We start from the raw sequence: 22,265 nt of genomic DNA, 5'->3' as shown, positions 1-22,265 counted from the left end.
GATTTTATTTTGATTTGGGGTTTTTTTTTTTTTTTTTAATTAAAACCATCACTAGCCAACCGTATTTACAAGTTGACACAATTCAGTGTACCAACCATCTGACACAATTCCCTATACTAGGGAATTCCCTGCAAACCCACATGCACACTGACTAGGCATTTGATACATGCATAACTCAAACAGCGCTTTTCCCTATACTAGGGAATTTCCTACAAACTGACTCAGATCGAAGCACACATGCATACACACAGGCATAGTAACCGTAGACTCCGCTATACTGAAACAACAAACTGTATAATCAAACTGAAATCTTATAACGAAGGAAAGTTTGATTCTCCCTGGAAGCTCCACGCAATCCGAGTCCCCAAAGGCTGCAGCCTCCACGTATGATCTGCTTGCAACTGATACAACCTTTATTTTCCTTCACTTCTGTTTGGAATGTGTCGTAGCCTGAGAGAGGCCTGCGTGATCTTTGACGAAACCAATAGGTTGTTCGTCAACCTATCATCTACCTTGACTAGCCTTACGCTCAATCTGGGTTCCCAAGGTTTGCTGGATCGTTGCTAGTTACGAGCAGTTTGCTGGCGTTGCAGATCGCTGCTGTCAACGAAGCAGACCACGGCTAGCCAGCATCACTCTGTCACCTGTGGCACCGTGGCGATTTCCCGCTGTCCGTCGTCACGCCATATCCCTCTCTGGTTCCGCTGTGATCGCGGGAGCGCCAACAGTCTCAACTCAGAGTTCCTTCGTTAATCGTATGCACGTATGGGACCTCCAGCGCCCTTCCTTGGGCTTCCTATCGATCTGGTCAGCCACCAATTACCGATGTCGATAGACCATGCAGGAATCTTTCGCTCCAACCCAGCCACACCGACTGCGTGCCCCGCTGTCGTCGCTGCCTTACGGGACCCCCAACTCCAGCCACAAACCGTCGACACCCTCTGCTATACTATTCGTCAAACCACCTTACGGGAGCGCCATCCAACATGGACCACGTCAACCCTTCGTTGCGGAGGCTCGTTACGATCAGTGCGTCACCTACGCCAACCGTGCAGCAGAACATCACTCGAAGAAGCCCGTCCACCTGGTCCCGTCACGTACAGCCTTCGTCATCTATCCTTGATCTCTCCACGAGCTCTGATACCAAATGTCAAGCACTATCTCTTCTTCCCTTCTTGAAGATCACGGGAGTAGCACCATGAATCTCCACCCAGCCATACCTCGCTGAGACTCACAAGCAGACAGAGATCTTCGTTACTAAATCAACGTGAATAACCCTCTTCTCTTCTCTCACTAGCCTCAGCAAGCCCCAATTCCCTAGATAGATCTAGATGCCACATGTCATCCATATAGGGCCTTCCTGATGCAACATTTCACCCCTCTCTTGGGATGCATTAAATTCCTTGCCCCTAGGCACAATCTTTGCACTAGGCCCTTCGCCTTAGATCTACCTAGTCTGGTGCTATCAGCCCTCACCTAGGACCTTGACATTAAATCCCTCCCGATCATTTACATGAAGCGCAAACACATATATTACAGAGATAGATCCATTAAGGGAAATGTCGACTGATTCTTCCGAGGTCATGCTACCTCGGCTAGAGCGTAACAGGCAAAGCCAGCCAACCAGGCCCTATCTAGGGCTGGCCAAGGGCTCAGCCCCTGCATAGAATCGTGGGCCAGCAAGCCCTGAAAAGAGAGCCCAGGAGGGCGATTTTGTGGGGCTGGTTGGGCTGAGCCAACCAGGTCGGTTGGGCCAGCCAACCTGGTCTGTCCAGTCGGCCCAGATTGGGACAGACTGGTCGGGTTTCTCAGCAGGCCTTAGGGCCTATATAAGGAGAGGCTCTTGGCCTCATTCATCATCCAGCAGCCATCAGTTCCAGGGCAGAAAGGAGCAGCAGGAAGCCTACTCTCTGGGCCAATCTACAGGAGGTGAGAGAGTGCAACAGGTGCTGCAAACTTAGCTTTAGGGAGAGGCTGGACCTTGGTTGTCTTCTAGGGCAGCAAGGTGCTGAGATCATCATACCTTCTGGAGCAGCCATTCACAAGCAGGTTGGAGCAGTGGAACATGGATCTGTGTGCTGCAAACAAAGCTTGGCAGGGGCTGCCCACCTAGGCTGATTCACAGGCAGTAAGGTGGAGAAGAACACACTAGACAGAAAGTCTACAGACGCCCGACGTGGAGCACACGGACTTGAGTCTAGAGATAGCCAGTAGATTGGAGAAGGACCTTGTGGTTAGATCAAAGGACCACACCATTGGTGGGACTCTAGATGTATTGTGTCCATAGTTTTGGACGGAAATATATATTTTGGTGGTTTCTCTATTTGGCTGGTTCATTGTCTATTGATGAGTCTGCACACCTATTTTATGCACATAAGTAAAGAAGTTTGTGATTCCACACCCACACCGCACACTGTGTGAGCTCCTGGGCATTACTATAAGTCTTCCGCTGCGTGTACCCTCTGTTGGGTAATTTCTAACAGCCGAAGGAGATTCAGGACTACTGCATGAAGACAAGGGTTTCCAATATGTCTCACTTGGTTGAGAATGCCACTACAGCTTATGCACTAATGCAAGGGAAAGTTTCTGGGTTCAAAGGAAGCTCACAGGAGACATCAAGGTCAAAGGGCAGCAAGACGAAATCCCCGGAGAAGTTCAGAAAGTTTTCGCAGCCCATGAAGGCAAAGTTTGTTGGAGGACAAAGGCGGGTACCCACCCGCATGTCTGATGAGGAAAAGCAAATTCTCTATGATGCCAACAAGTGTTATATTTGCAAGGAGGAAGGCCACAGGGCTTTTGAATGCCCACATGAGAAGCAGAAGTTCCCTCCTCCTGAGCAGGGTGAGCACAAGGAGGAAAAGAGGACTGATCAGAAGAATAAAAAGCCCAAGCCCACTACTGGTCTTTTGCCAGACTTGATTGGGGCTGTTCAGAATACAGATGCTACAAAGTTATGCCGGGCATGGGGCAAGATAAGAGACCAGATAGCTCTGATGTTTTTCGATCCGGGAGCCAAGGCCAATTTCATCTCTCCAGAGCTGGCTGGAAAGTTAGGCATAAGGGCAGAAGAGATGGGTCCTTTGTGTAATGCAGATATGGCTTGTCCGGGACTCAGCCCGTCAGTTACTCCGGTGATAGGCAAGCTGCGGATGCATATTCAGAGCTACGTGGACACAAAAGAGTTCTATATTATGCCGTTGAATGGTTGTGATGTGTTACCGGGGATACCTTGGCACTTTCACGTCGGGGCTGTTATGGATACAAAAAATAAAACAATCACAATCACTCACCATGGCAAGACCCACGTTCTAGATGCTAAATTGAAGGGAGAATCCATCCCTATTGTATCTGCTTCTACCATTGGCAACATAATGAAAAAGCATCTTTCAGCGTACTTGTGTTTGCATCTGAAAAGAAGTCGACAGAAGAAGAGTCTCATTTTTCTAAGCTGGAAAAACAGCAGACAGATTTTCTTTTTCAGTTTAGGGACTGTTTTTCTGACTCACTTCCACAAGATTTGGCCAGAAGACCACACAATAGATATAATCCCTAGTAGCAGTCCTCCTAACCGACCTCCTTACAGGGTCAATGCAGCCCAGCAAGAGGAAATTATGAACCAGGTCAAGGACCTGCTAGAGAAGGGGCTGATTCAGCCCAGCTCTTCACCTTACTGCTCACCCGTGCTCTTGGTCCAGAAGAAGGATGGATCCTGGCAGATGTGCATTGACTATAGAGCCCTCAATAAGATTACCATTAAGAACAGATTCCCTATACCTCGGATAGATGATATTTTGGATTGGTTACAGGGGTCTGGAATGTTCAGCCACATTGATCTGAAGAGTGGTTATCACCAGATCAGAATTCAGCCAGAGGATGTTCACAAAATAGCATTTCGTACCACATTTGGTCTATACGAGTTTCTTGTCATGCCATTTGGGTTAACTAATGCACCTGCCACCTTCAACAGAATGATGGACAGGATTTTTAGAGAGCACCGAACCTTTGTTGGCACTTTCTTTGATGATATCATCGTGTTCTCTCAAGATGAGGCTGAACATTGGAAGCACCAGGCAATTGTTCTCAAGGAGCTACGGAAGCATAAGCTGCTTGTCAATGCCAACAAAAGTGCATTCTTCATGCATGAGATCCATTTTCTTGGGCACATTGTTTCCAAGGATGGAGTTAGGATGGACCCTACCAAGGTAGAGGCCATCAGGAATTGGCCACACCTGAAGAACATCCATGAAGTACGTAGTTTTCTGGGCTTGTGCTCGTACTACAGGAGGTTCATTCAGTATTTTGCAGAGATTGCATCTCCTTTACATGCCTTACAGAAGAAAGGGGTCACTTTCAGATGGGGTCCCAAAGAAATTGCAGCTTTTGACCTACTGAAGGAGCGACTCTGCTCAGATTATTTTGCCAGATCTTCGCAAACCCTTCACTGTCCAAGCAGATGCATGTGGGAACAGCGTAGGAGGGGTACTTATGCAGGATGGAAGAGTCGTGGCATACGAAAGTAGAGTGCTCCAGGATGCTGAAATGAATTTTGGCATCCATGAGAAAGAGATGTTCGCTGTCATACATGCTCTTTCGACCTAGAAGAAGCATTATCTTTTGGGTGCTGATTTTCATGTTCAAACCGATCATCAATCACTGCAGTACTTTCTCACTCAGAGAAAGTTGTATGAGAAGCATATGAGGTGGGCAAATTTTCTTTCTATGTTTCATTTTCAGATTGTGCATGTGCCTGGGAAGAAGAATGTTGTTGCAAATGCACTGTCACGCAAGCCCACTCCAGATGCAGTGTCTGTTAAGCCACAAGTTTCAGCAGTGACCATTGCATATCATGATGAGCTTGATGCCATGAAGGATCAATATGCCAATGATGCTGATTTTTCACGGATTTATGATCAGTTGGTTGATGGACAAAGGCATGAGCACTATACTCTCAAAGACGGATTTCTAATGATGCATGGCAGATTGTGTGTCACAAAACAATTGAGGCCCAAAGTGTTGACAGAGAGTCATGCTCCACCCTATGCAGGGCACAGAGGCATTGATGCCACCAACAAAGCCGTGGAGCACTATTTCTTTTGGCCAACATGGAGGAAAGATGTCAAGGCATATGTCAGGACATGCATCACCTGCCAAAAGGGTGAAATATGATAGGCAAAAGCCGGCTGGACTGCTACAGCCTCTACCTATTCCCGATCGACCTTGGCAAAGCATTGCCATGGATTTTATCTTTGATCTTCCTCATACACCATCTGGACATGATGGGATATGGACCATTATTTGCAGATTCAGCAAGCAGGCCCACTTCATTCCCGTCAGAAAGAAAATTACAGCAGACCAGATGGCGAGACTCTTTATGTCTCATGTGTTTAAACATCACGGGATGCCTCAATCAATTGTCAGTGATAGAGACCCGCGGTTGACAAGTCTTTTCTGGAGAGGTATCTTTGAGAATATGGGTACCACGCTGAATTTCTCATCCTCTTTCCATCCTGAATCTGATGGGCAGTCCGAAGAAGCCAATTCCACTGCCCTTGATCTTCTCAAATGCTATGTTTCGGATCAGCAATCGAAATGGGAGCAATTTTTGCCACTTGTTGAGTTCGCGTACAACAACACTGTACACTCATCCACGGGGAAAGCCCCCTTTGAAATTGTGGCAGGAGAACGGAAGGTACCTCCCATTCAACATACAAAAGAGAAGATTTTTGAAGCGGACAGATTTGTGGAAAGTTTGGATGTTGCTACCAGAAGGTCAAAACAGCCCTCCAGAAAAGCCAAGAGAAGCACAAACGGGCAGCCGATAAGCATCACCACGAGTTGCTCTTGAAAGAGGGCGATTGGGTGTTGCTGCGTTTTCAAAAAGTGCGACTCAGGACGATGAAAGGCAAGACGAAAGTGTACACAAAGCTGAAGATGCGGTATTATGGTCCTTTTCAGATTTTTGAACGCATTAATGATGTAGCTTACAAGCTGAAGCTACCTGCCACTTGCACCATACACAATGCCTTTCATGTGAGTTTATTGAAGCCTTTCCAAGGTGATGTGCCTACTGACCTGCTACATGAGGATCAGCCTGAGGTGGAAGAGTTGGATGAAATCTTGGTCCCGAAACAAATTTTGGAACATATGGAAAGAAAAGTGAAAGGTAGAGTTTCCCATCGCTACCTGGTGAAGTTCAGGAATTATCCTGCACTGGATGCGAGGTGGATGGAGGAGGGTGACCTGGCAGACTCACCTCAGATTTTGCAGCTCTACCTCGACGTGTTTCAGCTTGCGCCAACTACGGTACAAGCTCCTACAGGTTCAGCAGAGCAGAGATCTGTAGCATTGCCTGGTGCTCAAGAGGAGGGTAGCACCTCCCCTTCCTTGATTCAGACTGCTCATATATATGGAGATCGCTTGGTGGCACCGATTGTCTCACCCGAGATGCTGCTTGCTGACAGTATTTCTACCGTGAGGTCTCCATGATGGGTGTTCGCGACACTCGACATAGAGGATGCATTGATGTATGGATGGACTCTCAAGCTCTCCTAGCTCATATTATCATTGCAAGTTGTATCTTACAGATGATGTATATTCTCGTATGGGCTATTTCTGCCTATTTGTACTTTTTCAGCAGCAACCTAGGTAGATTGCTGTTTTAAGAGGAGGGTATGTCACGAGGACGTGAAAAGTGACGTGAAGTATCTTCATAACTCAACCTATGCTTAACCCAAGGTTAACCATGGTTAAGTGTTGTAATGGTTTGGCTGTGAGGGACTAGCTAGAGGAAGTGCACACTTCCTAGAAGTTCCTAAGGGCAAAGTCTAGGTGCACCACTAGGTCCTAGGGGCAAGGCAAAGGCTTTAAAAGAGGGGTCTAAAAGTTGGGCCCAAGGACAACCAACATTGTCCTTGGTATGGGGGTTAGGACTTTAATGAAGGGGCAAATGGCAAGGAGGAGATGCCATTTGTCATGCATGTGTATGCATGCCCTTCCCCCACCTTCCATCTCTCTCCCCTTACTCTCCCAGAGGTGTTGGACGTTTTCAGTTGTTCTTGTGTAGTTTTTGAGCTGTTTTAGCTGTTTCAAGCCTATTTTCAGCCATTTAAAGCCGTTTTAACTCTGTTTTGACTGTTACAAGGCTCGTACACACTTCTAGGAAGTGCCAGAAGTCATTTCTGAACTTTCTGAAAATTTTCGTACGGACTGTACGGACGTCCGTACAAACGTGTTCAGCTGCCGACAACAAGTGCCCACGGTTGTCTTTTGCTGTGCTGGACCTTTGTGCACATGTTTTTGGCTGCGTGGTGGCTTCGAGAACTGTTTTGGAGCTGTTTTGGACCAGTGCAGGCTGCAGGAGGAACTTACCCTGCTGCTTATGGCACCTTCTCTTAGGAGGACACAGATCCCGAGGCAATCATTTCAGGGCAGATCTGTGAACCATCTTTCCTCTACAGCTCTTTCTTGTTCACCTTCCGCTCTCTACCTTCATTTCTCTCTTCTTCTGCTTGCTAGAAGACACATGTGTTAAGCAACTAACAATTCCCAATTTCTGGGGCAATCTACCAGCTTACAGGCCAGCCAAAAGGCCAGCCACCTCAGCCAAACAAGTGGCCAGAAAGACCAGCTGGCCGACCAGCTAGGTCTGGCCTATAAAGGCACAAGCCCCCACACTCCACCGACCAGCTGGCCAACCAGCTAGGTCTGGCCTATAGAGGCACAAGCCCCCACACTCCTCCAGATAGGACAGGACCTGCAGCTGCTCCTCATCTCCGCCATCCTTTGCTGCAGCCCCGCCTGCTCCATCTACCTCTCCTCTTCAGATCTGCCTCTCCTGGCTGCCTCCTCTCTGCCTTCTCTCTGCCTCTCCTTCCTGCCTCCTGACTGCTCCATCTTCTCCTCCAGATCTGCCCCCATCCTGCTCCAAATCTGCCCCTCTGCTCCTTCTGCTCCAGATCTGCCCCTCCTGCTCCAGATCTGCTCCTTTTCTTCATCATGTTGCTATTCCAGATAGCCTGAAGGTTCCTTCCTCAAAGCATGCTGGTTTTCAGCCATTTCCTAGGGCAGCTCTAGCCCTTCATCTTCTTCGTCATCATCAAGCTACACGGAGGACTGCGCTTCGCTCCCTCTGCTGCTATCTTTTCTACTGTTTCTCTACATAGAATCATCATTCTAATTCACCTCAGCCACGGTCCTTGAGACACACCGGCTTGAGGTTCTTGTATTTAGTTTTTCATATTACCGACAAGCACTATGTTTTCTGAGTTCCGTTCTTCAGTTGTGTCTGAGTATTGTCTATTTTCTGATCGCTCCACTGCAAACCCTATCGTTTCTCTATAACATGCACCCTGCAAGGAGCCTGGACAGAGGAAGGAGCTCGCCCCTCTGCCACAGACAGCGGGATTTGGTTCCAAGTTCGGTTTTTCCTTTGCAGCTTTTTGCAGTGCATGCGTGTTGTGTGCAGTCCTTTCAGGACTCCAACAGGTTCTAGGAAGGATGCAAAGGCAAGGGTGATCCTGTGGAAGGCCTAAGGACAGTGTGGATGCATGTGACAGCCTTGAGGCTGCCTTGAGCTCAGTTTGCCAAAGGTTTGGATGCCTAAATGCCTCTAAGTTGTGTCAGATCAGAAGTGAATGCCTGAGTATGCCTTGCCAGTGGGAATTCTAGTGGTGCACTGGGATTAGATGCCTTGAAGACAAGTAGAGGATTTGCAGAGAGGAACAGTGCAGGGTTGAAGCCTTGTAAAGCATTTCCATTCACAAGCATTAAATAAATACCGTAAGGGGCGCCAAGGCATTTGGGGCCAGTGGGTGCACTGTGTACTGTTTTCATTGAGCAGGGGCATTCTAGCCTCACCTTTGTTGTTGTTGAAGCTTGATTCTAAGTTGTGCTAAGTGATTTAAGTGACTAAAGCTTGCATTGTGGCTATTTATGAAGTTTATGACTGAGTAGAAGAGGATCACTGCCCTTTTGCTTATCGAAGGCCGGTTTCATTGGGGGACACACTATTAAGGGGCACTTACACCACACAGAATTAGAATTCAAGAGTAGCCATGAGAATAATTTCAGAATAGCAGCTACCCTTCCATCCACCCTTCCAATTTGGAACTTGCCTTAAGGTGTAGTGAGATCCCTTACCTGCAGCTACGCCTTTATAATTTCACCAGAACAGCACAATACTCCCTACAAGGGAGGGGAGACATAAGACCCAACATTAGATTGCTCTTCCCCCCTCAGTCTCTACTTTCACTCAAGTTATGCAAGCCTACCACTATAATTAGACCTAGATTTCTTTTGGTCCAATCATCTGAGTTGCAACTCATGCTGAAGGTCTTCAAAATTGTGCTCTTTAAAAGTAAAAGAAGAGAGAAGAATTTTCTAGTGTTTTGCCGCAGCAAATAAAGAAAATATCATTAGACGAGACTATGTGTCCAACCAAACAAGATGGGTCACACTGGTTGGACTATAGCTGAAGCCCTAAGGGGGAGGCTCTCACTAGAAAGTATACAGACCAAGCATGCTCTTGGCCCTAGTTTTGACCTCTGAGCTGATTTCACTAAAACCCCTGGAGTCCTTGGCCATGAGACAAATTCCCAATTTCTCAAATTAATTCATCTTAATTGACTCAATGCCACATCATTGTACCTTGTTCTTATAATTCCATCACAGTCAACCCAAGTACCCACCTTGTAATCAACACCCCACAATAAACCCTTTCCAGTGAGAGATTGAGCCAAATGCAACAATCAGCATACTAACACCCCCGATAAATATAATAATCAGCTAAGATGTTAACTATTAGATAATTAATGGTTGATTATTCATCAGATTTGAGGCATATCAAAACTCATCATGTAAAAGGACAAGGAACACTGACTTTTAGCCTCTTCATTCACTCTGAAAGTTAAACATAAAATGAACAAGGAAAACATCTTTCCTTTATTTTGACACAAGGGGAGGAACAATGAGGAGACTTACCTCTTCAACACAATGGATCAAAGTGACTCACTGTTATACGCAAGCAACTCAAGTTAGCTACTCATTGCAAGACACACAGGGCAGGCCTTTACTCTCTCACACTACATCAGGGCTCGCCCCTTTCTGTTCCTCTTTGTTGAGGGGCTTTGTGGAATAGTTCTCACATCACAGGAGGCAGGATTGGTTAGGACACCTACTAGAATCAAAGTTCAGAATGACAGCCCTCTATGTGAGGGATCAGCTATCAGCCCTAAAAGGATGATCCCCCTTCCTATTGTGTGGCTTTAGGCGCACAATGGGAAGCAGATTCGTGGGCTTCTTTATAGATATCTACATGAGGAAGAACCTTATACCATAACGACTTTACACACTTTTCAACATAGTATGCAATTAGAAACACAAAATTGTTAATGGACCAATGTTTGAGGAAAAGCACTTTACCTTGCATTTTTACGTACCTTTTGATTCATCAAAACCATTACCTTGAACTTTCAACACAAATCTGGAATGAAAAAGTTCCAGAGAGAAAAAATTGTTCATGCTTCCATAGAACAAGTATGGTGTGAAGACACCCATTGGTTGATGCACTTCTAGGTCAATAATGAAACAAGAGAATCTAATAGATGCACCAATAAAAAGAAAGAAAAAAGAAAGTTTATTAAAGTCTACTGACGACTGATGAGTCTATCAGACTGATAGAAAACCTAATACAACAAACAAAAGGGTGGCGCTTCCCTTTTTTAAGGAACTAGAAAACATATGACAAGCTTAAATCATCAAGTTGTGAACCTGTAAAGGATGCATAGTTACTAGAAACGGCCATTTCTGGCTTGGAAATGGTTGTGCCGAAACAGAAATGGAGTTTCTTCTAGAAATGCCGTTTCGTAATCACTTTTTTTTTTTTGGTTGGTTTTTTGGGTGGCCTCTTTTGATTAAACTATTTTTGCCTTTGTTTGATTAAAGCGTTTTTCGCCGATTCGTCGCCTCCTGTCGTCGTTTCCACTACCTCTCGTGTTGCTGCTCTCCATCCCACTGCTTTCCAGCCTCTCCATCGTTGATTCTTGTGCCCTGGCACCCGCAGCCTGCTCTCCTCTCCATCCCTACATCTTGCAAGTTGGTAGCTTCTCTCCATCCTCAGCTTGCTCTCAGCTCTCCATCCCTCTACTACCTCTCCTCTTTGTCCTCCTTCTACCTCTCATCCTCCTCAGACTCCTACCTCTCCATCCTCTTTCACCTCCCCATCCTCCTCCTACCTCCATCCTTTCTCACCTCTCCATCCTCCCTCTCAAACTTCAGATTGTTGTAACTTCAAACTTGTTAGAAGTTAGAACTTAGAACTTAGTTCATGACACATGTTAATTGTTGAAGCATCATTCATGGATAATAGATGATACTAGATAGATCAATCATCATAGGAATTTAGAATCATAATAGCATGCATGATGCTTCAAGTATAGATAATTGTATTACGTATAATTTGCACTCTATTGATAATTGTATTATGTATGAAAAATAATTTTTTATACCTAAATTGTACCATATTGCCGTTTCTTCCGTTTCCGTTTCAGGGGGCCAAAATCTCCGTTTCCCCGGTTTTTCCCAATTTTTTGTTTCTTCCGTTTCGGTTTCGACTAGCAACTATGAAAGGATGGCATCCAAGTCGATGCACAAGCAAGTCTACAATACTGTTCCTCTAATGCCATTCAGTGAATGAAACACCAAAGCCCAAAATATGGAGGCAAGCCAATAAAAGGCAAAAAAAACTTTAAGACAAGTCCCCCCTCCCCAAAAAGAGGGACTAGACAAAGCATACAATCTCTAAAATTCAAAAAAGAAAAAGATTCTACTGTAAAGTTGTAAATGATGTCATCCAAGTTAAAGACAAGCTAGATCTACAACAATATATTTTCTGAAGCCGTGGTATCCACAAGTTGATAGGACTTTTCCAAGAGGTAATCATTTGAGAAAACAAAAGGGCAATATGAGCACTCACTCTTTATCGGCTATATGAACAGCTGACACCAAATCAACCTACACACAACAACAACAACAAATCTAATTAGTGAATGGACAACTCAATAACAGAGATCATGCTATCACAAAACTTTCATACAATTTGTCATGCATTGATGATTCACCTTTAAGATTTCATGATGCAGAGACATATCACCTATATCCAACGCAAGCACAGTTATTATTAATATCACTGATGAAACGTTTAGTTTGAGAATCATCTTGTTTGACAAAATCAAATTGTAAAGGTGTTGCAAAGCCTGAGAATTTTAATGATCATTTGAACCTTGTGATGAAATTAAAGAGAGCAAAATACTTGCAATTTGCATTCAGTGCTTCATGTCTACAAACGCCAGTGGTGTGCAATGAGAAATCTCCACATCCATGGTTTAAAAGACATTATGAGAAGTAAGGATGGACATTAATTGCATCATGCACGAGAATAAAAGTTTAGTCAAAAATAGAATATTTCTTCCCTGTTTAAAGGGGTGTGCATGCATACGTCGCACTCTTCGTTGACGGCCTGCTTGCAGCTCTTCACGTCCAATCTTGCCAAGGAAACGGCACCCCTATTCTTAAGAGCCACGTCTTCTTCGGCTTATCCTACAGTCCTACTTCAGCAATGTTTCAAGAAGCCCTACCTAACCATGGCCTTTATTTTTGTGACATACTTGATGGGCTTCCCGCTTCTATTCCCACGATCAACAAGGTTCTCTCAGCCCATCTTATTCAAGTAAATGTCATGTCTTCCGTCCATGGAGGTATTCTCACGGTCCCCTCCACACACGATTATATGTCATCCGGCCATCATCTTGGCGATCCTTGCTATCTTCACGGCAACGTCAATGCCACTTTTATGCCGTGCAGCGTGTTTACCAATGCCACCTCCGTCAATTCCCATGGCGCTTCATCCATCTTGCCTATCAAAGTTTTCCATGTTTGGTATGCAATCGCTTCATCAATCTCTTACAATCGACCAAGTCTCCACATGTCGAGCTATACCTCTACGGTTTTGCATACATTTCCAACGGCAACAACGCTTCCTCCATCAATGGATGTATAACGTGCTCATCAATTGCCATCTTTGGCCGTTATGAATCCCTCTAACGGCCTATTCTCAGGTGCATTCGGCTGCCTCCTACCGAGACAAGTCAACCAGTCAATATTTTTCCATTATATACTTGAAGCATGTAGAAATTGCAGCTCCTTTTCTGTGTAGAGATCTTTATGGCGTTCCTTCCATCTATGGACTCCTCCCAAGCTTCGTTTCCTCTGCTTTGAACCACTGTCCCTTGCTGGCCATAACGGCTTGCTCCAAGCAATGTTTGGCCTTCATCCATGGCCTACCCAACCAAATTGCAGCCCAAACTGGAGCTTTAACTAGCAAAGGAAGAATTCCTGTTGCAAATGGCCTTCTACATGCTGTTCTTTCCTTACAGTGTGAGTATGCACATGATTCTCAAGAGCTCTATCCAGCTTTTGTAGTTTCTCATGCATGCATCGAGAGCTTTGTGCAGTTTCAGTTAGAGCAATCATTGAATATTGTAATGTTTAAGTTCAAATGTTCATGCTCCACTCTCCCTTGCAGGGGAGAAATGATTATATTCAAGCTCAAGTGAAGCTGATCTATCACATCTCCAAAGAAAGAGAGTCAAAATGAAGTCCAAGTTGTTCATAATCATTGTAATTAAAGCTGTGTTTGATACCGGCTAGAACATTCTACACAAATAAGGCTCACCAGACGTAAAAGGGCTGATTGTAAACCATACTCTGTTACTCGTGTAGACTTTTAGTCTTACGGGGGAGTATTGAAATGCATAAGACGAAAAGTCTTTACACACACACTTATGCTCACAAGGCACGAGATGTGAATCGGCTTGTAACTGATTCCAACCGAAATGGCTCTATAAGTAGTAACCTCTTTCTCAATTCAATTCAATCATGTCTTCTTCTCCGCATGGCTTTCTTGAATAGTTTTCTCAAGCCTCTTGCCTTTCCGTCTGTTTCTGACAGAATCATGTCCCTTGCTTGGCTGAGTTTGAACAACATTATAGGCGCACACTATTAATTCCAAGAAGATTGTGGAATGTCTACTAATGCAATTGTGCCTCGTGTGCAGTAGTCTAACATATAAATCTTCACAACCAATTCAATCTCTTGACACAAAGCCGCCAACAAGGGCAGCTACTACCACAGAAATTAGTAAACTCATCAACGCAGATTGTTTACATGCAAAGCGCAAAAGCAGACCGCTGTCCAACTTATGCAGGCATCCATTGCTTGCCTGTCTAGATTCATATAAGTGGTGCAAAGTCAAGCAAGCATCTTGAATGTCTTTGTTCCAATCACCCATACCTCTCCAAGTTTCTCCAGCTAAAAATACCTGCAGGTTCGGCTGCAGAATTGAGAACGGGAACGGCTTGCGATAACTGATGATTGCAGTCTGGAGATTCAGCCCGTCCTCTTCATTATCACAAAACCGTATAAAATTTGACAAGGGCTGTGCCTGGAGATTTTCTGCGGGTCCCTCCACAATCTCTGCATCGTTTGCTTGCGCCCAAGACCAAACTGCCACACTGTGCCTACATTGCAAGTGAGGGTTCGGAGCGACACCATTTCGAAGCTGATGGCCGAAGAAGGAGCAACAAAACTTTGAATTTGCGGAACAAAGGCCGATGTAAGAGCAATATCGTAAACCGCATCGATGTCTGGAAGTAGAGGCTGATCTCGCGGGTGAAATTGCAGGATAGACGGCTAAAGAGCATGAAAGGGAAAGAGGAGTTGGGGTGAGGCTACCTGGGGGGGTGTCACGGGGATGAGAGCATCGGATACAATTGCTGGAAACGTCCGCAAAGAGAAGCAAAAGGGGAGATTGTGCGAGGGATGCTACCATGGTGCCTCTGGCTCTGCAGAGGCTATTAGGGCAGGAAACTTGAGCGATGATGGAATTCTTGGAGAGCTTGAGCAAATAGACGGGGAGCAAGAGAGGGCATGGGCATATCTCTGCACAAGCTCTCTCTCACCTTTGTGTGTTTCTTCAAACCTTAGTTTGCAAATGTGTGTGTAGTATCCCCACCTCCAAAAAATCAATATATTTACACATGGCCTCTTGAATATCCTTCTTGGGGGCGAGTGTGTGGGGGGGGAGTGTGTGGTGTGTGTAGGGTGTGTGTGGGATTGTGTGGGAGTGTGTGCAAGTGTGTTCGGAGTGTGGGATTGTGTGGGAGTGTGTGCAGGTGTGTTCGGAGGAGAGTGTGGGTGTTTCATTGTGTTGTGTCGTGGGTCATCCTTTATTAGAATTACCATATCCACTGTTTTATTTGCATTTGGTTAAAAATTTGATTTAACAATTAGGAGTTAAACCTTCACCACCATTCGTTGACGTGCCTCTTTGTCCCACCACATGACAATTGAATGATCAGGTGTTAACAAATATGGGGGTAGGAGATCGATTGGTTGACTTCAATATGGGGGTAGGAGATCGATTGGTTGACTTCAATAGCAAAGATCCAATCAACAAAATGTCATTATTTATTCACTTTTTTAAAAATCTATTCAAAAAAATGGGAGTTAGCTCCCTCCCCAAAACAATGTCTCACTCCAACTCTCATTAACTTACTCAGCATTCCATATGCATTACAAACATTCCTTAACCTCCATTGCTTACCGGCATTCCCTATGCCCCATATATCATTTACAGACATGCCTCTTCATCGGTGTAAATAAGAAAGGGGAGTGCATCCACACAACTATTATATCATACACTATATTGAAAAAATATAAATTATATATATATATATATATATATATAGCTCGATGAGGTGGTTTAGTCCACTAACTTAATCCAGGTATGAAATATGTACAATTGAGATAAAGCAATCCAAATGCTTCAACATTCCCTCTTAAATTGTAGTAGAAAATATAATTAGATTGTGTTGAAATGAAAATTTTGGACAGTAAAAATGCAATGGAAGTATGTACATAAATTGCACCTTAACCATCCGTTGCTTGTTTTTTTTTTTTTTTTTTTTGGGGGGGGGGATTGAAACGACTGATTGGATTAGCAGGGGGGTTAGTCCTAGTCAAAAAAGAAAGGACCCATTTACAAAACTTGGCCATAGAGGGACTAGTTGCCCGCGCGGCCAGCGCTGCACACAGCACAGGGTTCCTATCCAAAGTCTAGGTTGGTGGATCTAACATCCAACAAGCCTTATTGATCACCAGGTCTTTTACAAATACAAGTATGCTCAGGGTTGAAGGTAGCTTGCATGGGTCACCCAAAAGAGCCATATGCCAATGCGGCGCATAATGCGCCATCAGCCCAGCCTTTCGAACTACCTTCTCCACCTTCACCCATACTTCCATAGAAATTTCACAGTTCCAGAACAGGTGGCGAAGAAATTCCATCGATTTACCATATAAGGGGCATACTAGGTTGACCTGGATCCTCTTAGCTAGCTTTCCCTTGACCAACAGCCACATGTTCATGACTTTCCATAGCAAAAATCTGGCTTTCCCAATTGAGCATCCCTTCTAGATTTCCAAGAGTCTAGCTCTTCACCAAGCTAGTCTCCACCTAAGATTTTAGTTCCTATTCAAATCATTGAAGCGAGCATCCCCCTCCGTGAGATGTTTGTATATAGTCTTGGCCAAGACTTTACGAAGCTTGGTTTTGCCTAGCCGCCATTAGCTGGCTATCATGTCCCTTGTAGCTACTGAGTTTGAAGGCCATGTCTCTAGGATTTTGTCTTTAACGGCCTAGAGGGAGTCCCCCTCTCCATCCGTCATGGTGAATCTCGCCTAAACCTCCTCTATGGACATCCGATCCGCGCATTGGGGATCCTAGATCTCCGTCCATGCCCTAATTCCTTTTGTGAAGAGGCTCCTTGCTCGCCTCGAATCATGGAGAGCAAATGGTTTTCCTTTCCTTCATGGGGCTTTACTCCACCAAATGGACTCAAGGAGGCTAACGTCTTCATTTAGACCTTGCCATCCCTTCCATGTCAGCTTTTTTGTGCACTACTTCCAAGCAAGCACCAGTATTTGCAAACCAGAGCAATCAAAATTCCCCTAGCATTCTCCCTTTGGAGCTCAACACCTCTTACAAGATCATTGCAAAAGCCTTAGCTCTATGCATAATTTGCAACACAGTCGTTGATCATGATAGAATGGGTTCGTCAGAGGAAGGGACATCTTCGAGAATATTCTGAATGTGGCATCCACTATTGACTTCGCAAGTGACACCAACCAAAGTATCTTGCCCTTAGGGGTTTTGATCTAGACAAGGCATACAAGAGAGTCAGATAGGACTTTTTCAGGTGCTAATGTGGTTGGGTTTCAGGGTGGGCTTCACCAAGAAGGTCACGACCCTATTCAAAATGCCAATGCAGTACTCTACCTCAATGGTGGAGCCCTCTAGCAGTTTGATCTAAGAAGGTCGGTGAGGCAAGGTTGTATGCTCGCTCCTTCCCTCTAGCCATGGTGTCTTTACTCACACTATGATTAAAAGGGAACAAGATTGCCTTGGTCTAGAAGGATCATGAAAGTGTAAGTAACCTTCTCCACATAGAAGTGTTTTGCATGGCTTTGGGTTCCAAATGTAGCTGGGCACAAACCTTTCTGTTGCCTATGTGCCTGGACCCCATTCCTGCTTGGCTATAAGAGCTAGGAGTTAGTGTCATTCCTCGAGGGCAGGTGATTAGATATCTCAGTGCACTCCTAGTTCTTGACCTGACCATGAGGCAACGGTTCAATTGGGTCCTTGATAAGCTCAAAGCCAAACTAAAGAGGCAGTTAGGCATAACGTTGAGCTTCAATGCACGAACCTTGATTATTCAACATGTTCTGTCTACTGCAACCATCTACACGGCCTCAAATTGGCATTTCAATGCCTCCCAATGGCTCGAGGTTGAGTGGTTCTTTAGAGGATTTCTTTGGGCGGAGCATAGTGGAAGGAGGCACATGCATTATATTCCATAGGAGCCAATGAAGGCTCCGAAGTGCTGTGGTGGACTTGGCCTCCCTGACAAACGTACCCAGAACATCTCTCTTCTTAGCAAATGGATTCCCCATCGTTTCGAAGGCCATGCTCCCTGGTCAGAGATGGCAAAATTTTTCATAGAGAAATTGAAGAGTAGGGGAGCAAGCTCCTGGCCATGGCTTGGTTGGCACAACAAACTCTGCTCACCTTATCCAACCAAGGTTGTGGTTTCTGATCTAATCACAAGGCTAGTGCGGGCTTGGGATTTCTGCATATGCCAATGCTCAAGGAAAGGCAAACCCGGATTAAGAGGAGACACAAGCTTGCCCAAATCTGTGTGGTCGATAATGGCACTAGGTCGCATGGGAGAGCCGTTTGCTCTTCATGACCAACGAAGAGCTAGGTCATTGTTCAAGAAGGGCTTGAGGATGTGGGTCAAAAATGTGGGATGCCGATCGGGCTGATTGGATGTCGATTTAGCAGCTGCAAGACAAGTATTACATGATGGACAGGGAGAGAAATCTAGTGCAATCAGTATTGGATAGGACCCCTGAACTGGCCCACAAACACGATCCCGTCGTACAAATGGTGGAAGGCTAACCAATGGCGCCTAGGCAAAACCCCCCTCAAGAAAGTGACGGCCAAGCGCGTGTACATTCAACTCTTGTAGAAACACCTGCATCAGAGAGAGTTGAATAGGAAATGGGGCATCAACAGGAATGCTACCTAGTGGGGAGCTTGGTTCAAGGAGATTTGGCAGGGATGCACAAGTGGGAAAGCCAGATACATTCTTTGGAAAGTGATTAACGAGTAGCTACTGGTGATGGTGAAGATAGCCCCAGAAGGTTGCAGGTGAATCCGATGTGCCCCTTTCGCAACAAAGCTCTTAAGACCGTACGCCATCTATTCGCGGGGTGTCCAATAAGGGAGGTTTGGTTCAAAGTCAAAAAGGTAGTTTGGGTGTCAGGCCTAATTCATAAATTTTCCATTGGCCCACGGTGGAGATCAGTACTTCTAGGTGACCCTTGCAAGCTTCTCTCCACATTAGCCACGTCATGGCCCTTGATCAGAGTCGTCGTTTTTCTTGCAATTTGGGATGTTAGCAATCGTTTAATCTTTAGGCACTCAATAGCTGAATGTTTTAAGAGCACGGCTCTCACCATCGGGGTGGCCCTCTACCTTCGAGTTTTTAGTTTGCTAGGAATTCATCTTCTCTTGATGTAATTGATGTACGTAGCACAGGTCTAGGGTGACTAGCCCAAGCATAGACCAAGTTTTGTAACTTCCTTTTTGCCTATCTAATATACTCGACTTTTATTTATATTTTTAAAAAAAGAAAATGTTCAACATCTTCACAACAAGTATTGATAAATGCTACAAGAATGTCCCACCAAAAGGGCACCTTGGAATCATAAATACTATGAATAAAGTCATTTCATTTTTCTTCACAATTTTTGGGAAAAGATATCATTTTTTATAGAGACAATGAACCGGTATTTTGGAGAAGCCTAAGCAAAAAATTGATATATATGTAACTTAAAAGCACTCAATTTGATAAATGGTAATGTAAAAGATGGTACTTGTACTTTCAAACACAACTTTGGCATTGCTATGGGATTTACATGCCACCTCTTTATGATCTAATCATGCATTTTTTGTTTGATAGCAAGTAAATGAAAAGGTTTGGAACTCCAAGCCTTTCATTCCAATTTAGGCATTCTTTTAGGTACATGGATGATAGTTGGCTACTGGAAAATATAATCTAAACCTTCAAAAGCATTCACTTCCTCTCTTGATTCACAATAGTAATGATGTGACTATAAGAATGACATGATAGACACAAAAACCTTATGATATTAAGTTGGTTCAGAGGCTCATCCCTACAAGGCTTGTTGCCTATTACATAAGATAAGAGACACACAATTCAATTGTCACTGTTGAGAGACTATCAACCAAGGGAAGCTAGCCCACCTATTGTCTAAGGGCCTAGATCTTAACACCCAAAGACTATTCTCATGTAAGCTTGCTTAGAAAGGCCAGTGCATTAGACTATTGATGAAAATAGATGCACTTCACCGCTTTGTGCCCATAGATCACAACACCTCTTGAACTCCATTGGATTACCGCGTCAAATCCATGTGTGGGTTGTTGCCATTAAAACCACATTGCCACCCCCCTTAAACTTTAGACCATAACATGGTGGATCCCTATGAAGGTTAGCCCAACATACCCCCCTTAAGTGGAGGGGATCCAGAACACAAAATAGAAGAAAACTGTTGTTGAAGGCATTTTCTCACATAGGTTCAACACTATGATAGTCAAAATGTACTATACAAAGAGTTTTAAACACTGCTATGATATCTACGCATGACTAACCTTAATAGAGAAGCATGACCACCAATGTAGGTTAAGGCCATAAAAAAGGTTTGGTCACCCACACAGAGCAAAACTGAAGGAAATATTATTTGTAGACTTCGAAATTCCAAATCATCTTTGACACTTGAATCTTTGTCTACTACTATTGCCAAATGTGCAAATTCTTCATTTGGAGTTGATTCTTCCACTACACATTTATGCTGAGTATTAAAATCCTTTTTTAAAGAAAACTTTACTATAGTATTCACATAGAATTTTTTCTTTGTTGCCATTGCTCTTCACCTTTGCCTTATGTTACTTCACTTCTTGGCACTAATGCTTTTTATCGATGCTCTTCACTTAACATATCAAAACAATATCTGTCCAAAATATTAGAATTCATTCTTAGTATAGTCACTGATTTGACATGCCCTTGGAGGCAAGAATGAAAGCAAAATGGCCTTAGCATCATCATCAATCAACTCTTTATCACAAATCTAGTGGCCACTGTATATAAGTTTTGGAACTTAATATATAAAAGGCTAGAGAGAAAAAATAGAACCAAAATAAAAGGTTAATAAATAAGAGGTAAATGGAAGATGAGAGGGGGAAGAGGGAAGGGTATATAATTAATAAGGCTAGAAAAAATTAATAAAAAGGTTATTCAGATATGAAAAAAAAGAGGGGAGGGGGGTGTATAATAAATAAAGTTCGTGAATAGTTTTAATGGAGAGAGGGGGTTTTTAAAAACTGAGAGCTTAAAAAGAACTAATAAATAAAGGGTTAGAACTAAATAATAAATCAAAGGTTAGTGGAAGATGAGAGGGCGGTTAATAGAGGTGAGTACGAATTATATTTACCAAAATAATAAATTGTTTGGATAACATAAATAAATGGGTTAGATAAATAAAAGTATGGGGAGGGGGATAGTAAGGGGAGAGGCAGTAGTAAAGGAGGGGGATTAGTAAAATGGCACGTGGAGGAAGGAAAGGAATGGAAATTGCATGGATACAAATACCTGAGAGTACATCGTGTGAGGTGGTGGATGGAGATAGAGCATGTAGACATGCCAACATAGATTATGTGAGGTGGCAGGTGGAGATAGAGCATGTAGACATGATGGCAACCCAGACTATGTAAGTGAGACTACTGGATAGCAAAGCGGAGATGTGTAGCATGGGATATGCAGAGAATTTCTAAAAGGTTGCTGCTCAATTTCAAGGGTGGGAGGAGATGTAAATGCGAGATTAAATGGCAGTGCACATGGGGTGGAGCAGTCTAGGTGGTGGCTCGTGGCAGGCTGGTAGGATGCATAGCATACAATTAGAGCACTAGAGCAGGCAATTAGAGCTAGTATGGGGGTTTAAATAGCCAAGTTAGTTGGTGGTTAGGGGGATTGGGAGTCAAGGGGGTGCCACAAACGAGGAGATTTAGGGACTTGAGTAGTTGGGAGACTCAGGGACCTGAGTAGTTGAGACTCAGGGACCTGAGTAGTTGGGATTAATCAGGGAGTCAGGATTTCTTGAGAGCATATTTAGGGGAGGGGAAACTAAAAATAGGAAAAACTAGAAGAAATAGGGAAATTTAGGAAAAATAGAAAAAATAGGGAGAAATACAACACAATTAGGGAAAAAATTTGAAGAAAATAAGGAAAAATAGGGGGAAATGGGAAAACTAGAAAAAATTAGGAGAAAATTAGGGGGAGAGAGGAAAATTAGGGAGAGGAAAAGTTAGGGAGAGGAGAAATAAGTGAACTTAGGGGAAATTAGAGAGAGACAAAGGAGAGACTAGGGAGAAGAGAAAAGAGGGAAATTTAGGAAAAACTAGGGGAAGTTGAGAGAGAGAGAGAGAGAGAGAGAGAGAGAAAGAGAGAGAGCAGGAAATAAGAAAAAATAAGGAAATTTTAGGAAAATTAGGGGAAATCAGGGACATTAGGGAA

General features: G+C 44.1%; 1 protein-coding gene across 2 annotated transcripts in view; it reads right to left on the bottom strand.

Moving 5' to 3' along the window:
* LOC147898560 (thermosome subunit gamma) overlaps positions 1 to 15,068 on the bottom strand; it is a 36,717-nt gene extending 21,649 nt beyond the window's left edge. The window contains exons 1-2 of one of the 2 annotated variants that reach the window (XM_087379551.1): positions 14,375 to 15,068; positions 11,972 to 12,009 (exon numbers count right to left, since the gene is read on the bottom strand). In XM_087379551.1, the coding sequence (XP_087235677.1) occupies positions 11,972 to 12,009; positions 14,375 to 14,884 (548 nt within the window). In that variant the 5' untranslated portion in view covers positions 14,885 to 15,068. The remainder of the gene's footprint in view (positions 1 to 11,971; positions 12,010 to 14,374) is intronic. The other variant, XM_087379550.1, reaches the window with a different exon arrangement.
* Between the last annotated feature and the right edge of the window lie 7,197 nt (positions 15,069 to 22,265).

Source organism: Dipteris shenzhenensis, chromosome 9 (assembly GCF_047967505.1).
Source record: "Dipteris shenzhenensis isolate YYH24624 ecotype China chromosome 9, Dip_SZ_1.0, whole genome shotgun sequence".
Classification (NCBI taxonomy): Eukaryota; Viridiplantae; Streptophyta; class Polypodiopsida; order Gleicheniales; family Dipteridaceae; genus Dipteris; species Dipteris shenzhenensis.
The sequence above is the reverse complement of the archived record's forward strand: the minus strand, read 5'-3'. Positions and strand labels throughout refer to the sequence as shown.